Below are 21,653 nucleotides of genomic sequence, written 5' to 3' on the forward strand. Positions count from 1 at the left end.
AACATCCTTCCGAAACTGCACTACCTGTTCTCCGTCATTCAAGTCTGCCTTGTACCACCTACCTAGACTCTTTACTGATTTTTCCCTAATTATTGGAATTTCCTCTTCATCTATTACAAACTTCCTATCACTTAACTTCCCTCTGCTTATTGAGATACTTCTAGACTTACTAGGCTTGATTTTCATTCTAGCCCACTTTAAGTTTTTATTAAGTCTGATCATGTTATGTTGTGTTAGTTTCTGTCCTCAGAGAACTTTCTGTAGCTTTCATTATTATTGTCACGCACCTTTAAATAGTTGACACACACTTTGTTCTGTCAAATACCATCACTTCATCTGCTGCTCTAATGCTTATGTCTTTGTTCAGCAAAGTAAGCAGCTACAAATTTAGTTATAGTTTCATTGCCATTATATTTTTGTCCTCAACTCTAATGCGTCAAATCAAAAGAAAAGTAAAATTCCAGAGACAGATATTTCACACGATACCGTATTGTGCGTTATTCTGTGGGAATAGGAACACAAAAATGTGACTGACTAATTGGAAGCTTTGTGTGTGTTTTGTGTGTGTGTTCGTCTCTCTCTCTGTGTTTCACGGTTAATTACAAAGCTCAGAATGTGTGCCAGTCAAGCCTGAAGGTCAGACATGATGATTACTACCACAAAAATATTTCTTTCATTACTATACAATAATCTGCAGGAGGTGGACACACTAACACGCCCACCTGTCAAAATAAAATCCAGTAGAGTAACATGGCAACAAATACTGTATCTGACACTTCTAATTTGCAATTGTATGGCATTTTTTGTATGGTATTTTCAGACTGAATTTTACTGTGTTTTACATTTCATTCTGTCCACTCCACTATACACCCATATTAGTTATCATTAAATCATTAATTATAATGTCATTTTTTCTACCTAACATTCCCTGTGTAAGATAAACAGACTATGAATAAAAAAAGGAGCAATTTACTTACCAGAATTATGCTCATTAGGAAACCCAGCTTGCAGCTGCTGATAGGTAAGGTGAGGACAACAATGATTTAATCAATACAGCAAACTGTGTTCTGTACAATTTGAAACGCTCAGGAGAGTCAGACATTGAACTCAAATTGCAGCCCAGAGTGGATTTAAAATCAACCCCTTTTCCACAGTAAAAAGAAAAACAGGGTCTTTTATTCTTCTCCATGCACACAACAGAACTGCTCATACAACAAGCTTTCAAGTTCCATGAACCATGTAAACAAAATTTCAACCAAAAGTGTTTTTTTCTTTCTAAAATTGAGCCTTTTCAGAATTGCAATGTTCAATGGCGGTGACCAAACTCCATTAAGATTACATTTAGGTTTTGTTCTGCTTTATATCCTCTAACCCTAACCTTCTACAGTTTAAAACCTATTGTTTAATGTTCCACTGAGTTACACTGAGTTATTACACAACAGCTGCTCACTGGGAAATGTCTCATAATGATGATGATAATGTGATAACGAAATTACATTTGTTATATTGAATGCTGTTCTTTTATAGCCACTGATGTTTGCTTGTCTGGTGTTTTTATTGCCAAACGTGTTTGACCTTTGGCCTATCTCTCTGTGATAAAAAATACAACCTTCAGCAAAGATGTTGAACATGAATAGAGTTTGATAAAACTCTAAAATTTCATCATCACACTAAAGATGATTTGTGAACAATAGTGGTAGCTGTCTCAATTATTCCACATTTGGGATAACTTCAACTGTCTTGACTAGTCTGTGTGTTTGTGTGCCCAGAGGCGCAGCTTCTGAATAGGCAAGGCAGGCAACTGTTTGGGGCCCCAGAGGGATGATGGACTTTACTCCACAGCAATGTCTCAAAATGCGTCTCCCTCCCCCTTAAACAACCAATAGACAATTTTCAATGACATCTCAGTGGAAAACCTCCCTAAAGGGGCCCCGTTTAGAATAAACATAATGGGGATCTGTGATTGGTCATTGGGTAAACCCATTCACTGCTCATTCACGTCTTTGGCTGATGATTCAAAAATTGTAGCTTTTTCTTTGGTGTCAGATGGTTTATTACATAATGGTGAGGAATGCTGATTGGAGACCCCCCCAAAGAATTTTTTGCCTGAGGCCCTACCAGACTCTAGAATCGCCACTGTGTTCACCAGAGAGAAGTGGCAGGAGGCAGTCTACATGCTGTTGTGGTTCACTCCTGCACAATTTGATCCACAATGTGCAACACATAGAATAAGCCACCCAACTGACAGTGGTTAGTATTCTGTTAAGATAAAACTTTGAAAATATTCAACAGGGGGAAATGTGGCTGGGACCGAGAGTGAACGGAAACTGTCTTTGTAAAAGTCACCAGCAGATGCAGTGTTCACTTCTGATACTTTAGTTCTGTTTTATTTTTGATCAGCTGCCTCAGATGCTGTGTAGGTGTTACTGACAGTGCACTTCTGCTGACTTACTGTACTGAGTCTGAATTCCTACTGAATGAATTCTCTGCCGATAAAACTGCCTCGGCACTCACAACTCATGGCTATATACTACACTCTACTAAATCAGCTACTTGAAGTATTCCCCAGAGGCAGATCGTCTGAATATATTTTCTGTTCAGCCTCTCTGAACACTACACTATCTAAAACCTTAGACCTTAGTCCTTACACAACCGTCTCCAAGAAATTACGTTCACGTACATACAACAAAACTACAACAGCAAATAGGTAATTAACATAATGAGGATATGTTGTTAATTTATACATTTGGCAAGACGCCGATATGTTGTTACTGAATATACTGCATCTGTTAAATCCTTACAAAACATATTTGCTGATACATTTTGTTATATATGAACACGATTTCTAGGAGACAGGGTTGCCTTATACAACAAATGGTGTCCATGCACTGTAGAAATTCAAAGAGTGGTTATAAATGGTTATGAAAACATTTGATTGTGCCTGAGGGACTACTGAGAGTTGTTGCAGTGAGATGAGGACACCAGCCTCAGTAAAACTAATTCAAAATGGTGCAACATACAGTAGCTACAGTATATAAAAACATGGCGCTTTGGACAAACATCTCCCAAATGTCATATCAACAGATCATGTATCATATTAAAGATACTACAAATTGTTGACAGTATAGTACTTAACAATTTAACATGAGCACACTCAAAAAATAAAAAGTTTAAATAACTGGTAATATTTAGACATGGTCCATAAAAAGGTCAGTGCTATTCCATGATTCTGCCAGAAAGCAATGCAATTTCAATAAACGGGCTATTAGGATTTTCTCTGCCACTGAACATGGTTTCTTCTGGTGGTTGTGATTGTTGCTTGACAAGAGCTTCAGCAATTGTTGCGTTTACAAGACAAGAGGTTATAGTACGTCCTCTGAGCAGCGCTACATCTTCAGGACAAATTGGAGGCTACATTGAGTTATTATTGAAAATCACGAGAAAGCCAGAGACTAGCTGGTTAGGGTGCTAACTTCAGTAGAAGAAAAGACGTAACAGAGCCAAGAGTTAACATTGGTGTCGCTTTTCCACCGCTGGAGACAGCTGTAGGTGAGTAAAGCAAATTTAATGCTGAACTCACACTGTTTCTTCTAGACTGGTTAACAGCTGTTAATGCTAATGTTGGCTATGTAGTAATATTCCTAATAAAAGCAATTGGATTATCAGTTAAATACTCTAATGTATCCATTGTCTCTTGAGCAGTTGTTTCATTATAATAGTACTGTAAATAACATTGACCTGTAAATTGAACATTTCTTATTATTTTTGGGGAGTTATACACCATTCTAATACATCTATGGATGTTGAGTGGTTTGGGTATTAAGGGCATTCATATATTTAAGCAGTATAGACAGGCTCTTCCAAGTGAAACTGTGGGGGCAGAGGTAGAGCTGGATAAGTTGTAGCATTTAAAGTCAAATTACAACCTGTATCACATACATTCAGATATTACACAGATTTACTGCAGTTTGAACCATTCCAGTCAACCAGACCAAAAGTCACCACGAACCCTATCAAGAACTGCATATATTATTCTAGTTCCATTCATGTGTGCAGGGAGACAGGAGGACAATAATACCCATGCATTAGGGTCGCCAAAGGCAAGAAGCAGTAGGAAGTTTCACTAAAACCCTTTCTTCTTTTTAGAAAATTCACTCTCAAAGTTAAATAAAGAGGGCAAAATGTTTAAATATACTATCCACTGAAGGATGCAACATTCAGCAACTGTTACGTGAAAATGTTAAAATCTAAAATGAACCTTGCTAGAGGGACCAAATGATTCAAATTAAGAATAGTTGTTTTCGATGGTGCAGCGGTATACTTCACCAGAATCTGAGGAGACAGGTGGACCTTCTTGAGTCTCATCAAGATGAACAGATAGTGGTGAACCTTCTTGACCAGGGTAGAGGCATTAATACAGATAGGGGTATGTGCTCTCTTTAGTCGGCAATGATCTCTTTGGTCTTCTTGGGACAGGTTGTTATTGAAGCACCATGCCACCAGGTTCTGTACCACCCCTCTAGGCTGATTCATCGTTGTAGCTGATGAGGCCAAACATCGTTGTGTCATCTGCAAACTTGATAATGGTATTGGAACCATGTAAAGGTGTGCAGTTGTAGGTGAAGAAGGGGCAGAGGTGAGGGCTCAGCATACAGCCCTGAGGGATACCAGTGTTCAGGATGAGGATTGAGGGGGTGTGTTTGTCTAACCAAACATACTGGAGTCTGTTGTTTATAAAGTCCAGTATCCAATTGTGGAGGGAGGTGTTGATGCCCAGATCACTGAGATGGTGATCAGATTGGAGGGGGTGATGGTGTTGAATGCTGAACTGAAGTCAATGAACAGCATTCTCAGATAGGTGTTACTGTTGTCTAGGTGAGAGAGGGCAGAGTGGGACGCTATGGAGATGAAATCCTCCGTTTTCCTGTTCTGGCAGTAGGCGAATTAAACGGGATCCAGTGTGGGTGGTGAGCAGGTTTTGAAATGAGCCAGGACAAGCATCTCAAAGCACTTAATGATGGCGGGAATGAGTGCAACAGGGCGGAGGTCATTAATGCTGGGTACAAATAGCCGATGAGGAGTTAACTTTAGCTTAGCCCTTAGCCCTCCTCTCTTCCTCTGCCTTTGTTTGCGATCTCAACGCTGCCGAAGGCTGCCAGTCAGTTGGCAGCCTTCCTCTTAGCGATCTCTGGTATGAGAAGGAGATTGCCGATAAGATTGTCCAGCTTATGAGATCCGAATGTCCAAAAGTTCATGTTGGCTATATGACGTATGCAAGAGTGAGTGAACACACACGAAACACATTGGCAGATGACTACAAATTTCCAGAATCACTCTGAGCCTTCTGCTGTGTGCCACCATCTACTTGCCCAGCACCAAACAACACAGAGACAAGGTTACTGACTAGCTGTTGAGCATAATGGAGTATTTAGCAACTAAAGAGCCTTCCCTCGGGAGTTGGTGGAGACCAACACAGAGCTAAAAGGAGAGTGAATACTGGATGGACTTAAATTCATCAGGTACAGAGACATGACTTCAAATGAATGCTGATGTTGCACAGTGTCTGCAGCAACAATATGGGATTCATTTACAAACAGAATTATATAGTGATAGAAGCCAATAGAAAGATGTCTTGTTGACACATCTAATTTGCAAAATATTAAGTGTTATGTAGCTAACAGGTGTATATAACCTCCTACTTATAAATATGTAGTGTCACATAAATCCAATACACATTACATTGAGATATTTGACTTATTGCTTTAAAGCTGCAATAGTCATTAACTTGTATTAACAATGGATCAAATATTTATATTAAAGATGAAAGGCACCATCTCTTCCCCATGGTGCTGCTGAGGTTTTTAGCCTCTTGTTGCTCATCACTTTGATTTTCCGGCCCAGTAACTTCACTCATCAACTTTTTAAGGTGTTTTTAGTCTTTGCAATTGGCCAAAAAACAACATTTAAGAGTCTGAGACACATAAATGTGTTTTGTTGACGATAGTGATAACACAGTAAGAACATGGGTAGTTTGTGAAGTTTAATGTTAAACTGCATGACTTGTTTTTTTTTTTTCACACATCAGATACACTGTTAATATTTACATCAAACATAACTCCAAATAAAAAAACTGGTTAAATTGTTTCACATCATTTCATTATTTCAGCCTCAGCAACAAACAGAGGTCATAACTCTATATTTATTCAGGTAGTATCCTTCCACAAATGTACAATAAATGTCAAAAGAAATGTGCTGTAGACCTATATGTATATATATATATATATATATATATATATATATATATATGTTTAAAAAAATAAAAACTAAATGTTACAGTCTTACAAAACACAAAACACAAAACAACAAGGTCGTGGGTGAAAACAAACATGGCAGGTATCTCCACTGAAAATTAATATATGTAAATCCCATTTTAAGCATACTCTGCAGCAAGCACTTACATATATAAAAACAAAATAATCATGATAATATAATAATAATAATAATAATAATAATAATGAAAAGGAAGGATCTCATGAATCGTAAATGTGTCACAAAAAGACAAAGTAGTGTTTCAGTGATTTTTCACACAGCAGGTACAGCAATATCAAACTCCTTCAGCGGTTCCAACCAGAGACCACTGCTTAAACTAAATGCTAGCACACAAATCGAGCCATTGCAAGACAACAAGGTGAGCACAGGAGAAAGTCTCACAAATTTTACGCTATCCCATTAACCACCACCGTTAAGAGTAAGCACTAAAATTACCTTCAACATCTCAAGGATTTTTTTTCCACATTGAGCACAAACACAAGTATTTTCTTTTCTTTATTTTTTTTCCAAACATACATCTGACATGGCAAAAAATGTGAACTTTCAATTTATGCAAATTTGCTGTGTGTAGAGGGCTTGTGTGTGGGAGGCAGTATCCTGAAATTGGCTCGTCAAGCACATTAGCTTATGTATGGTCTGAAATGAATAGTCACAGTGTAAAATGGACTCTGAAAATAGTGGCGTGCTATCGTATATAACTAAGCATTCTCTAAAAAAATACAGTAGCAAGCTTTTCTCTTTAGTGTTTCTTAGACTGTTTTGAAACTCTTTAGGCTATATTAGTACAAATCAAAAATAATAATAATAAAAAAATTAAATATGTTAGATGTGTGGGCTGTCCTTGAAAAAATCTTTCCCTTTAGATTTGACTAGAACAACATAAAAATAATATTAACTGTTTTTTTTCCCAGGACAACCCATGCATGTGATTGTCTTCACCTATTGCACCTGCATAAAGAACAACACCTGTTGGCTGATAACTCTGCATGAACACAAAGGACCCGCAAAACCTCAGAACCAGCCTCCATGAGGAACTCAAGTTTTCATGTACAGATATGGAAAATACAGCATATGGCAAGTGATAATGTAAACTGGAAAAGTGTAGCACATTGCCAATCAACCTTGTTTATTTCCCATCAAACCAAGTAGTTTTAATGGAAATGCTAGCATGAAACAAAATGGACAAAATAATGAATGAAACTACATGTCTTTGGCAACTACTGGTAGATAATAATAATAATAATAATAATAATAATAGTAGTGATAACCAGGATGGATGGATGATGATACATTGAGAAATAGAAGAACGTAGATACTGCTGGATCTCAAGCCCTTTGTTTTTCTTCGTAGCTAATGAGGATAATATTCGCTTTTAATAGCCCGAAATATCCAGTCAAACTCCATAACAGCAAAGCTATTATGAGAAGTAATGAAGGATTCAGGTGAGAGACTGCCAATTCACATCTTCACATAACAACCCTGTCATTAACTGTCGTTAAAGGAGAAGTCCATGTCATTATAGAATGATAATTAGCTTTACAAATCAAATGGCATTTTTTGTTTTTTTTTTCACCAGAACACACTCGATCACACAAACAGTATAGTAAATGACTTTCAAGAAGCAAGCATATGATTGACAGACAAACAGAAAACAAACAAAAGAAGCACGTTGCTATAAAAGGTCACTACCACTGTGGGAAATGTAAAAATAGAAGAAAAAAAAAAAAAACATCTTGAGTGATACAATGGCATATTCTGTACACAGTTTACACGGTTGGCAAAAAAAGAGCAAAAAATGTTCAAAGGTGAAGAAGCAATCAAAAGCAAACAGGGTGAGTGGGCATATGTGAGGGGTGGAGGGTAGAGTGGTGGAGGGGTCTACTTGGTGTTGGCTACGTTAACGTCAGACAGCCTCAGTGGAGTAAACGGTGCACAATACACAGGGGGATTGAGGTCCACAAGTTACAGACACTTTCATCATAGCAGGGGGAAGCCCACGTGTGTTTTAAGCTTATAGAATAAACAGAAGCAAGGTGGGGATGGATGCACATCCGTTCAGCAGAGATTTGTTTTCCATGAAGCGTTTGTGGCACTATCACGCTGACTCCTGCAGAGCTAAGAGTTATGTGGCATGTCACACGGATTGCTCCTTGGGGAAAGTGAACGGAGCCCGAGGGCCGGGGGCGGAGAAGCTCGTGTTGGAGTACATGGGCTCGTTGGATGGTTGCTGCGCGTAGGGGTGCTGAGGCAAGAAAGTAACAGGGGGGTAGGCTGGAGCGGGCTGAGACTCGGGAAAGTGTTCCATGTTGCAGATGCGCTGGTAGCTCATGTATTCAGCCGGGTTCAACAACTCCTCTGGACGCCTCCCAGAGTCCTGCGAGGAGAGGACAAAAGATGGAGAAAGAAGACGATACTGCAAGGTCACAGGTTTTTTTTTTTTTAATCTCAGGAGGGTTGACTGAACCAGAAATGGAGTGTCATCATATCAGTACATTAGAGTGCACAGCAGGACAGTGTATTTGAACCACAGGGAGGTTTACTGAGCAGACATCATTTAGCAACAGTATTTGGCAATGTACCTTTTAATAGATGTCCTTGCATAATGCTCCTTCACACTGAGCAACCAAGATGCCAAAAGGTTATTGTCTTTCTGTTCTTGTGTCTGTTAACCTGCCAGTTTGTAGAAAACATCGGATTTATATGACAAATGTTGACTTTTTGCCATATGTGCATAACCAGCCACAAACCTTTTTACACTGAGGGCTCTACTTTCATCGATCAGAGAGGCGCAGACAGAGGTGGTGGTGCAAACTGATTTAGGCCAGCAGGAGTTAATGTGGTAATGTGACTTATGAGAGGCGGCTGGATACAGAAACAGAAAATAGCAACAAGTCCTCCAACCTCAACAACCAGAAAGGTTTTTTTTTTTTTCAACCCTCTGATACGACCCATAGGATTGTCTGAAATAACGCCCCTACGGCAGCAGGCGCACCGGACCTTAATGGTTGCAATGACAAACATGCGGACTGTACTGGTAGCGGCGTACCTACCTTCGTCGCCATGGTTGTTATAATAACCATGGCTTGGTTAGGTTTAGGCACAAAAAATACTTGGTTAGCTTTAGGAAAAGATGGTGATTTGGGTTAAAATAAGTACTTCCTCAACATAGATCGGTCACGGATAATAGAAACGACATAAACTGCTGGTTTCACATGGAAATTGAACACCACTCTCCTGTGTCATTTTCCTGTGTTTTGTTAACCCATCCATCCACTACAACTTCCTCTTAACATGGACTTTGTTGCTCTTTATACTATGCCACCGCACTTTTCCCCTTGCTCCTGTCATGATTTCTACAGCCACTAGATGCCACTTCAACGGCCACTTCGACTAACAACAAAATGTAAATACGGGTCATAATAACCTGCTGCACAAACAACCTATTGGCTCGTTTTTAATGGGAGGACAGTCTTGAAGTAAGCCTTCAGTCTGGATTTGGATATGGACGTCACACCAACTTTGTTATACAAAAAAAAAAAAAGCTTCTGACATTTGCCTATAATTTGTTTGATTTTGTTGATCTAAGTTATTGCATTCAGTTAGAATCATATTTGGTTTTGCCCACAATGATGCCAAGTGTTAAAACTGTCTGTTTGAAGGGACATCCCAGAGATATAACATTTACTTTGGTGAAGCTGGTCGACTCACAGGAGATTTTAGGAAGAACAGTCAAAATCAGGGCAGCAGATGTGAAGACATCCTGACTTTTAGTCCTTCGTATGGCTCGAGCTCCATTAACATTACAGTTCCCGTAATGCAACTCAGTAGGATCGTGCATTTGACACTCTCTGACTGGTAAATACCCTCGTCTTTCAAATCCCACGCCCAGAGTTCATAAGACAATCTTTCTGTGAAATCTAAGAAATAACCCTGAGGACATTGTCTGAGTCATTCTCTCAGAATAAAGAAAGCTCCTCCAGAGCCACACACACATTGTAGGCCTACTACTGTTTTACTGTTCTTATTGTTTTACTGTTAAATGCACTTGTTTTCCATCCTGCTGCTGTCAAATTTAACAAAACAACTGCAGCTCTAATTCTGCTGTATATGTGTTACATCACATCGTCTGGCTGTTTATCCATTAGAATTCAAAACACAACGCTTCTAGAGCTACTTGAAAGTTTATAATGGCTTTAAGACCTTTAATGGAGCTGAGAGCTCTGTGTCCTCAGGATGTCACTCATCATGCTCATGTCCCCTGTGTAAACCTGGAGGCTGGTTATGCAGCTGTAACACAGAGTACCGAGTCATAGTCGACAAGTTTGGTGTGCAGGAAAGTGCAGGAGTTTGTTGTTTGCATCGTTTGATAAGGAATACACAATTGTTTCTAAGTGCACACCACACAAACATCTAATCCACTGAAAGACAAGGCAATCATACATCCCACATCCCACTTGCGGGTTAGATTTAATTTAGCTCTACTGACATTAATGTCTTTACTGAATTAAAAACCATTCACCAAGATGTGTTTTTCTTTTTTTTTCTCTCTCATGGAGATTCTTGTTGCAAATCACTATTTTATTTTGATAATAAATCTGTCATGATACAACCATAGAAGGCCATGAAATCACCACAAAATACAGGACACAGGCCAAATGACCCGTGGCAGTGTAAGATCACTGATGGTGATCAGCACCAACGTGAATATAGCGCCCTCAGCCCTAAATTGTTTCAAGTGTTGATTTTATTTTTGGCTTTTCGAAAAAATTAAACACTCTGGTGTTTTCAAAACATTACAGTCTGAGAAGAACACACAATGGCTGTTTTGACTGAGGGACATTATGTTTATTGCAGTGGCCCTGAGAGCTTAAAGCCCTACAACTTAAGAAAACACATGCAAATAGACAAAACACAAATTTTTTTATCAATTTGACAACATGCGAGCTGCACATACTCACAACACAATGGAAGTGTTTCCAGAGGACACAAGCGGGGTCACCTGGTAGAGCGCGTACCATGAAGCCGTAGTCCTAACCGCGGGTTCAAGTCCGACCCGTGGCCCTTTGCTGCATATTATACCCTCCCTCTCTCTCTCTCTCTCTCTCTCTCTCTCTCCCTGACCTTCTGTCTCTCTCTCACTGTCACCCGGCTGGGACGGGTTCATCACATCCCCTGAAAACCTTTCCGTTCTGTTGTGAGTATGTGCAGCTCATGTGTTGTCAAATGTTTTCTGAAGTTGTTTGTGTTTTGTCTATTTGCATGTGTTTTTTCTTAAATTGCAGTGCATTGAGCTCTCAGGGCCACCGTAGTTTATTCTTAGAGAGTTGCAAAATTGAGAAAAAGAATTTTGGGGCCAAATTTTACCAGAATTTGATCTGTCAAATCCTCCAAATTAAAATCACAGAAAGACGATAGATTAAACCAAATGCCTCAAGAAAAGTGCAAATGTTGATGGAGAAATAGAACAGGGTAATGAAAAGTAAACAAACAAACAAATAAATAGATAAATAAAAATGGACTTTTCCAATTATACTGTGCCGTTTTGGTGGCAACAGGACCCCGAGCATTTCTTTAATTTCTTTTTAAGGAATTACTTCAATGTATTTGATGTTTTCAAAGTTCTGACTGCTTAAACATGAATATGAAATGACAGTAATGAATAGCAGACATGCAAAAAAAAAAAAAATGGATGAGAGTGAAAATGGAACTTACGAATATTCCTCAAGCATCTCTACATCTACGAAAACGACGATCCCAACTCTGAAAATGTTGAATGATGAATGTTTGCATCACAGTAAAGCTTGTACACTACAAAATATATGTCATGGGTAAAACACGGGGGATATAACAAGGGGTTTTTAATAAGCAGGTCATAAGCAAACTCACCTATATTAAAACTAAAGTTAAACTTATATCTGTACGTTCTTCGAAATGAATTTACCCTTCAACAATATTGACTCTGACTGATGAATAGATTGAACGAGCACCCTAAAGAAGAGGTTTTAATCTAAAACTTCTTGTGAGGGCTGAATGGTAAAGCTAAGCACGGAGGACCTGAGCCAGACAAAAGGCTGAGTGGTGATCTTGTGTGAAGGTGAACTGGTGTTTTCACAGCAGTAGACACGCAACTAAACCTGTCCTGACGCACATCCTGGAGACACTGACAGAGGCGTCGGAAAAGCTTATTTGTTTCAGGTCAGCATCAAGGAGCAATCGAGCTGCCCAAGAAAAGTTTTTACTTTGTCAGGTTATTCATTTCTTCGCTTGCTAAGAAGACCTTGGTGATTTCAAGCCGGTTTCAAGCAAATTAAAACCAACAGTCTGAGGAGCAGGTTTCTCAGCTTCTAAGTTTATCTCAAGACATCTGGGATTCAGGCATGAAACTGCTGTGTATACACGCCCCTTACCTGTGAAAAAGAGGCTGCTTTAAGTCAAACACAGACCATCAAAAACAGGTTTAGTGTCTTCATAAAGTTTTAATCATTTAAAGTAATACTTTGACATATTGGGAAATGAGCTTTTATTTGTTCACAGCTAGTTAGATGAGAAAGTCAATACCCCTTTTCATGTCTGTAAGCTGAACATGAAACTCTTCAAAAAGTAACAAAATCTACCCTGCAGATCCTCTAAAGCTCACATTTTATCTCATTCGTTCAGTCTGCACAGAAAAATGAAGCATACAATGGACACATTAGGTTTTAGTTGTGATTATCAGACTGTGACTTGATCAGAAAGCAATAACGTCGTGCGTAGTGTCAGCTAGGTGGATTTTGTTAGCTCCGGCGGTTTCCTCCTGTTTTTAGCCGTTATGCTAAGCTAAGCTGATTGGCTACTGGCTGCAGCTACATATTTACCATACAGACATGAGAGTGATATGGATCATCTCACCTAACTAACTTCTCACCAAAATAAGTGTATTTTCCTAAAATGTCAAACTAGCTTTAAAAATGAATGAATGTTCAAACGCTTTTTTTTCCTATCGTAATAGTTGGTCTGAAATGATGGTTTTCACTGGACAGAACTGACTTTTGTTGTTCGAGACAGACTTCATGATGATTAATTTATCACATTACACCAAATCTGATGTACGCGGCTCTTTTATTATTAAACAGGGATGAGTACCTGCTGCACATGTATCTTGTAGCTTATATAGATATGATGAAGGGTGTGTGTGTGTGTGCGTGTGTATGTGTGGGATTGGGAGGGGTTGTTTGGGGTTACTGGGTGGGTTTCTTCCATCAGTGAGCCTGAGAAGGTCAAATGAACTTCCAGGAGGCACCGCAGTGTAGTCTGAGCTGCAGAGAATAACATCTTTCTATAAGTGCTGTAAGCAAAATATCTGCTACACTGACAGCACGCCTACACTCAGGTACATTCATTTGAGAGCCGCTCGCCAAGTAGTTTCTACAATAAACCATGCTTTCAAAAACAGCCTGCTAATAGATTTCTGTGCTGCTTTCAGAAATAGTCTCTTGCTTTTAATTCTTTTATTATATACTGGTCAATTTTGAGATTTGGGGTTATTTTTGCTTCCCTAATTTGTGCTCATTCAAACTAATGAAAAGAAAACTTACAAACTAATTTTTCTTTTTTGTATGTGTCTGTAAATATATCCTAAATTCACACACAGTTATCACTGTAACGCAACATACAACAGTAAACTTAAGTAATCAACTGGATAGTTAAAATATTTACCCTATTCACCTGTCATCTTTTGCCTTAAATTAATCCTTAATGTGAAACTGTGTATAATTCCAAGGCTTTTATAAAAGTTCAGCCTGGTTCTTATTTATTTATTTTGTTGACTTCTTACACAAAAAGAATCTTAAAATCTTTTTTTTTTTTTTTTTTCATGAATTTCATTAAAATCTGATATCTCCATATCCGTGTCTGCCAATTGGCAACTGCTGGGGTTTGACCAACAAGTTTTGTTTATCAATACATTTTTCATGACCATACTCCATTTCACCTCTGGTTGATCTGCAGCAGAAGTCAAGCTTGAATGTGTCCTTTTCTTTTTCCAAGCATTTACAGAGTTTCAACATCAAACTCTGGGCAGCAGGCCAAGAACTTTGATGATTTAGAATAATAGCCGATCTGATGACATATGCCTATTTTCAAAGGATAATTTAATGCAAAGAAGGTCATTAATGGGAAAAGTGGAGATAATAAGATGGTCAATATTAAATATAAAAAGCAGCAGGGTTTTATGTAAAATTATAAACATCGGCCTGAATCACAAAATTAGGGAAACAAAGAGAGGGGTACCTGTTCCCCTCGGGATTTGCCCTTTATCAGATCAAACAGTGAAACTGTGTAAAGTGAGAAGGGATGACAGAAGTTGATTAAAAAGACTGTTAACTACAGTTCTCACTCTAACGTTTCCCTGTTTAACACTACACAGAAACAGCTGCTACTTCTGCTGACACAGAGACGGGAGCAACATCTGGAGCTAAAGTTTAACTTTCCCTTTTCAGTATGTTATCATGAGCTTAGATGGAGTCCTGGTGTACATTTAATACGTTTTCTCATCTTGCACTTGCTCTTTATTAGATGCACCGTGCTCAGCATCATGTGGGGTCCTTTTATGATTATGTTGATGGCAATTTAGGTTTTTACTCAACAGGAGACTCTTGTTTCAAAACGTTTTGGCGTCCAACTGAGCATCACTGTTAATGCTGTATCCATACCTCCACCTCTGTGCTGCCTCATTCCTCTGACCTCTGTAAAACAAGGCCTTTTTTTGCAGCTGAGTGGGTGTGTTTTGCTTTTGCTGCACTATTCTTTGGAAGCTCTTTGTGCATGAAAAATCTTCATGCTTTATTTTCAAGACTGCTGTATATGGCACCATCGATCCCCATTGATTCAGCTTTTCTTTACATGTGTATTCTGTTCCAACATTTAGCTGAACAGTAATTGGATTCATTGACCCAGCTGGTTTGATTTAGTTGCTCAAAGTCTGGGCCACGGGCCACAGCCACCCAAAAAGTACCTGCTTTTCAACAGACTAATCAATACAACTGAGTTTTAAAATCTTTGTAGTTAGTTATAATATGAACTTATTTTCTTTCAGTAATATTAAGAAGTCATTTATTTCCAATGAGGAGTGAAGCACAATGTTATGCAAATGAATGAGTTTTCCTCACATGTTCACATCTCTGTCCTCAGTCACTGAATGAAACTGTGTTCACTATCAAGAAATGTCTTTAAAAACAATAAAACATGTTTTCTATCTAAATCCATTTCTACCTAACAAACAAAAAACTGTAACAGGAAGCGAAAAAGCTGCAAATGTGAATACAGAAGGTTATACCCGAAATGGACTGATGACTGCACTTTGATACTATTTTACTACCTTCGATGCTGTGTTTCATCTGCCCGACAACAGTGTGCAAACACCAAGAGCCAAACATGACACCAAACACAACTGTTCACACAGCAAGAGTCAGCATCTTCAAAATGGAAGATTCAACAATTATTCAAATGCAACAGATGCTTTGGTTTGTGTGATCTGGATAAGGAGCTTTATCATGAACGTAACGGTGCTACTTATGGCTTTTGTTCTATGTTGATAAAATATAAGTGGCCAAGGTGTCAATCAAATATAAGAAGTTTAGTGACCCTTTACTTTTTCTGTCACCTCAGACTTCCTCTTCCTTTTTTCTTTTCTTTTCAACTTTGTGGAAATGTAAAGCAAAAGAGGACAAAAGGAACATTCTTAAATACATAAATTTAAAACTGAGGGTTAATCTAAATGAAATCTGGCTCACCTTGAAGTCATTCTGAGCAACAGTATGTTGGATTGATAGCATAACCTTGGAGAAGTATGGCCCAAATACGTTTTTGTATCTGATAGCATAATAACTCTGACAAATTACATGGATGCTAGAAAATACATTCAGACTGTGATTAACAGTTGGCTGATTTATTTCAATGATTGCCTGTAGCTCACTGACCTGAGTTGAACTTCAAAGCCTTTTCTTTCTTCACAGAGACTAGAGTGAGGATTTAGTGACCCTGGATGTGACCTACTGGTTCAGTCTTTGGCTCAGTAAACAAAGATTTTATTGAAGGGTGTAACCTGGTGACTGGTGCCAGTCAAGACGAGGCTTAATGCCGCATTACAAACAGCGAATGTCAACAGGTGATTCCCAGAAGGACTTTCACGTTGAAACTGTCGCCCTGCTACAGTATACCATCAATTACAGAGCTGCTGACTGAACGCCTTGTGAATGCCGACGTCAGGATTGAATCAATATTCATTAATTTGTCGGCTCTGCCTCAGAACTGTGTATTCTGCTGGTTTCCATAACAGATTTCTGTGCCCAGTGTAGGGGAAAAATGTATTTTCAGTGTCCAAGTCTTGAAGAAATAGTTATTTTACAAATGTTTTCATATATATTCGCATGTCTACTGTATTAAATAAATGAATGCCTTACATACCTGTTGAAAGACATCATTATTTTGATTATTTTGCATTATTACAGTCCCAAAAAGGTTTAAAAACTGCCATTAAACAGTGATAATATCTCTTGTTCTTGTTTCAGTGATGTCCTAAAAAAAATTATATTTTGAAAGAAAGCTCTTCTTTGCTCCACTAGAGATAATGTCTACTTTCACCCTTTCAAGAAAAAGATTTCTGAAACTAAATTATGTTTTACTACATTTTTGGAAGACTTCGACTTCCTCCCACATGCAGCTGCCAAAAATGTAATACCAAAGATAAAATAGGGATGTTAACACAGACTGTGTGCACATGGCTTTGCATTAGAGATAAATTACTGCAACAGTAAAATCTGCTAATTTCTTTAGCCTTAATCACAAGGGAGGGCAGTAAAAACAAGCATCTTGTCCCAATGGAAATTCTGTACTGTATATTTGATTGGATTAAAATATGGTGTTTGGTGTGTCACTATATGAAATGTTCTGTATCCATAGTGATCAAATCAAGAAGGTCCTGATTTAAGAGCGTTTCTCCCAATAATCAGGCTGATTGTACGTTCTGATTCCTTCAAAATAAACTTGACTAAAAGTGACTTTTGTGAAGCAAGTTGACAGTTTGGATCACTGCTCCAAACTCTGTCCCTTTGCCTCTGTCTCTCTATTCATTAGTAACAATCCTAAATAGTTCCGTTAACACCCATGGAAACCTAAATACATCTATGGACATATTTTATATCAACACTGTAAGTATATGTAGGTAGTATACTAATTAAATGATGTAATGTAATGTAATGAAAATTATGTAACTCATTAGAAGCAAAATATAAATATTGAAAACTTGCGCAGTTTATACCCCCTCCTACTCAGTCTGTCATCTACATGGCAACAAAAGCCTCTCCATATTCGTTTTGATCGATCTTTTTGATGATTTATTTTTTATTAGATGGATATAAAGAGGTAAACTATTTGAATTTCTTAAGGCTCTGTAAATGACAGTTTGTAGACACAGACGACGTCCAGGTGGCAGAAAATTAATGATTCAGAAACTTGCATGTGCAATTAACTAACAACTGTGTTCATGCGCACAGTCCATGATAAGTGACTGTGTAGGACTAGGCCCAACAATTTAGCCTTGTCCACTTTTCGTATGAGTTCACTCGTCTCAGTTTAGGCTTAGGAACCAGTCTGTGTTGTGACCCAAAGACAAGTATTTTAGTTTTTTGGGCATATTTAAGGCCAATTTATTTGTTTAATCCAATCATATGTTGTATTATATGTATGCCACTTACTAAAATACTATAATAACTAAAAAGGACCCTCTGTGCTCTGGAGGAAAAATAACTCTTCAGCAGTGTGGTCGTAGATGGACTAGAACCATAACATTTAAGCTTTTCAATGAAAACAGCATGTTTGCTGACGTCAAATGTGGCACTTAAGTCTAACATAACCGCCCCTGCTGCTTTTGTATTATCATTCTCCATGGACCAATCATCAGTCAAGTGCTGTACATGGCGAGTAGCCCAGTCAGAATGAATGTTGATGTTGGGTAGTAGTAGTCTTGGATCTGAACCTAGATGATCTTTGACATGACCTCGCTAAGCACAGACAGAATACGTAGAGGTCTACTATTCTGATTTCTTCCACAGTCTAGTATACACACCACTTACCATATATCTATTGAATATGTGACTTAAGTGACCTGAAATACAATCAGCAGAGATCTTTAGTACCTTACTGTCATGACTGTCTGTGCCTACGCTGCTATATTCAGATAGACTAATCTCCAACCTTAACGAAGGTGAATTGAAACATACAATGTTCACTAGCCATCATTTCTTCATCTTTCAGCTCACAAGGGTTAGAATCAGTAGCTACTGCCGCGGCTCTGCCTCAGACTGTTCACCTTACTGAAAAAGGTTAGCGATGTCCTGGGTTTTAGTTAAAATTATACCAACTGATTCCCATGAACACATTCGAAGTATTCAATAGTTTTTTTTCATTGTGTTTAATATTATTCATTCATACCCATGATATTCTTTCTTCCTCTTTTGCTCATTTAAGTCACTCGGTTTCTCATTTTATGGTATTTTTATCTGTCCTCTGATAAACCTGATTTTACTGCCACCAATTTAGCTTCATCCCGTGTTTCATTACATTTTTAAAGGTCAATCAATCCATTGGGCTTTGTTAGTTTTAGCTGTGAACCTTTTCATAGGCGCATGTCTATTAACAATTACCATAAATACATTCATTAAAGCGGTTAAGGAAATCTCTGTGTCGTCAGCGCTGCAAACACCATCCCAGACAACATTTCTAACATCCACTAAGTGATTATTAACAAATCTTTTGTATGACCGTTTAGTTACAGCTTTGACTTCTGCTTTCGGAATTTTAGCCACTTTACTGAAATATTGTCACTACAACCTATTAGTATAGAGACTATGCACCGGTACCTTATTATATATACAGTATATATTTATACATATATGTGATTGATACATGTACTCTTATTGACAAGTAAACTAATTGTGATAAATTATAAGCATTAATTGACAAAAAAAAATGTTTTCCCTTCCTTGGGCCGTTGGCCATCCAGTCCACATTTAAATCTCAAAGCAAATATATTACACTGTGCACGTCTGAGACTCTGTCAGTCATAGCTGAGTGAGATAGTCAGCAACAGCAAGAAGGAAGATGGCTTCGTACAAATATTACTACACCCCTACCATGTATATTCCTGTCTCTCCTGAAGAAGGAGAAACCATTAGCCACCAGCTGGGAGTTCTGAACAGATTAGTATCAGATACCACAAACATATGAATGGAATTAGCAAGAACCAGATTATTCAACTCGTGTATCTTGGTGCTTGTGCTACAAATGTTCACATGATGATATTCACATGTGCAATTACTGAGCCTTTGTTAAGGAGCTTTAGAGGGCTCAGTGTCATATTTTGAGATTAGACCTTCCTTGGTCATAAATTCAGACGTGCGTAGATCAGGTGCTTTTTCTGGGTTTGTTGTCATTCCTCAGCGCTGCAAAATCAGCCCTCTCCCCGGCAGCATGCAGCTTAGATGTCAACCCCTCCCTTCTTTTTCTTCTTGATAAGGTCAGAGTAGTCTTCTCTGATGTAAATCCGTGTTCGTTTAAGTTTCCTGGCCTGTGATAATATCATGTGCTTTTCCTTGTAGCACAGGAGCTTTACTGCAATCAGTCATGGCCTGCTTACATCAAACTTCCCTGCTCTACAGGCCCATTGTATTTCAATATTCTTCACATTCAGGCCCGATTTGTTACCTCGTGTTTCTTCTTCAGTTGGTTCAGTTTTTTTTTCCACTCTCACATAGCGCTTTGTCTTGACTCTTCTATGAGCAAACCTGTATCTCTTCAATTGCATTGTCCACTCTTGTATGGAGACGCTGTGAGGTAATTTCAAGACTTAAAGTTCTAGCAGCTCCCTGTAAAAGTCCTTTTGTTGCTCCGTCACAATTTGAAGTGTAGACATTGTCGCAACCCTTCCCCCGGATATTTCTGTACTTTGGGTGGCATCTTGTCAAAACACTCAGATGCACCACAGTCAATGGCTTGAGTTTCCAGCACAGAGGAGTAGGCCTCAACTCCAAAGAAATAATCTGTTCAAAATCTCTCTTTGTGAACTGCATCCACAGCTCTTTACTCTGTAAAAGACTCATATAACTGTGTTTGGCTGATATAACATGAGTATTTAAAATAATTCCAAAGAATGTTAAAAAAATACATTAACAATATGAGTGAAAGAGATGTGATCACTGGACCAGCAACAGGAAACATAATGACTACGTTCAGGCTCTCACATGAAAAAGATAATGCTACATCTTTTCCATTTTGAGACCATCAATTTTTTTTATTATTTTGATTTATATTTCTGATTGAAATGAAGTTATAGCTTCATCAGCCAAACAACCTGAGTGTGCTGCCACGGTACACTGACTTACTGACATACAATATATAGCACATTCTCCCTTCAACAAACTATATCGAGAACCCCCTTTGCAATAAGATGAAGCTGCTGCTGCTGCTGCTGCACCACTCATTTGCTCATTTCTAAAAATGCCACAAACATTTTCTGCCACAGCGGCTGTAGTAGCTGCTTTTTCATGTAGCCTTTCATAAGCACGTGACTGTAGGTGCTGAGTTTATTGTCTGAAGTTCATTGTTGTCACTCCCTCATCTCTGCTGTGCTTTGTTTGGTGTACACTTGTGAGGAGAAACCCTCACAATGACGTGTATGTACAACTAATTTCTTACACTAAATACATTTTTGAAAGAAACAAAATGGCCCTAGGGTTATTTTTTCCATCAACATTATGAGGACATGTTGTTAATTAACGTCCTAGTCATATTGCAAAATGATGATACTGAGCAGTGTTCAATGTAACATTCTTTGCTCATTGGTCCACTTGGCCAGTAGATCAGATGCCCCCCCCCCCTTGTATATTTTCTCTGCCTGGCAGCCAAAAAGTGAGAACAATTAATTATATGGGCCCTATATTGCAACACTTACAGTAAAAAGACATCATAATCATTCCCTTACATTATAAGGTTTAAGGTAAATGTTTGCTAGAGAACAGTACAGTACATTTTAGGGACACACGCTTCCAGGCACTCTGTGTGTTTAGGAGGTAGCTAACAACACAATCATCAGTCACAGTCCATTGAAGTCACATCGCATTTTGTATCTACTTGGGTGACTTGTGCAAGAAACAACTTCCTGCTATAAACCCACAGCACTCGACATTAGACAGTCAGCTACAGTAGAAGTTGACGTTAGCTAGTGTTAGCATTAACTCAATGCAGTCACTAAGCAGTGAGCGGCTTAAACAGAAAAGTCTGTGCTGGGC

At 38.4% G+C, this 21,653-nt stretch overlaps 1 protein-coding gene across 1 annotated transcript in view; it reads right to left on the minus strand.

The window, feature by feature from the left end:
* Positions 1-6,025: 6,025 nt before the first annotated feature.
* The window catches only part of LOC147819185 (uncharacterized), a 39,676-nt gene continuing 24,048 nt past the window's right edge, over positions 6,026-21,653 (minus strand). Inside the window, exon 5 of the mRNA XM_087173606.1 lies at positions 6,026-8,704. Coding sequence (XP_087029732.1) covers positions 8,465-8,704 — 240 coding nt within the window. The 3' untranslated portion in view covers positions 6,026-8,464. The remainder of the gene's footprint in view (positions 8,705-21,653) is intronic.

Source organism: Seriola lalandi, unplaced genomic scaffold (assembly GCF_002814215.2).
Source record: "Seriola lalandi dorsalis isolate HSWRI2012SDOR001 ecotype SW California unplaced genomic scaffold, Sedor1 jcf7180002054257, whole genome shotgun sequence".
NCBI lineage: Eukaryota > Metazoa > Chordata > Actinopteri > Carangiformes > Carangidae > Seriola > Seriola lalandi.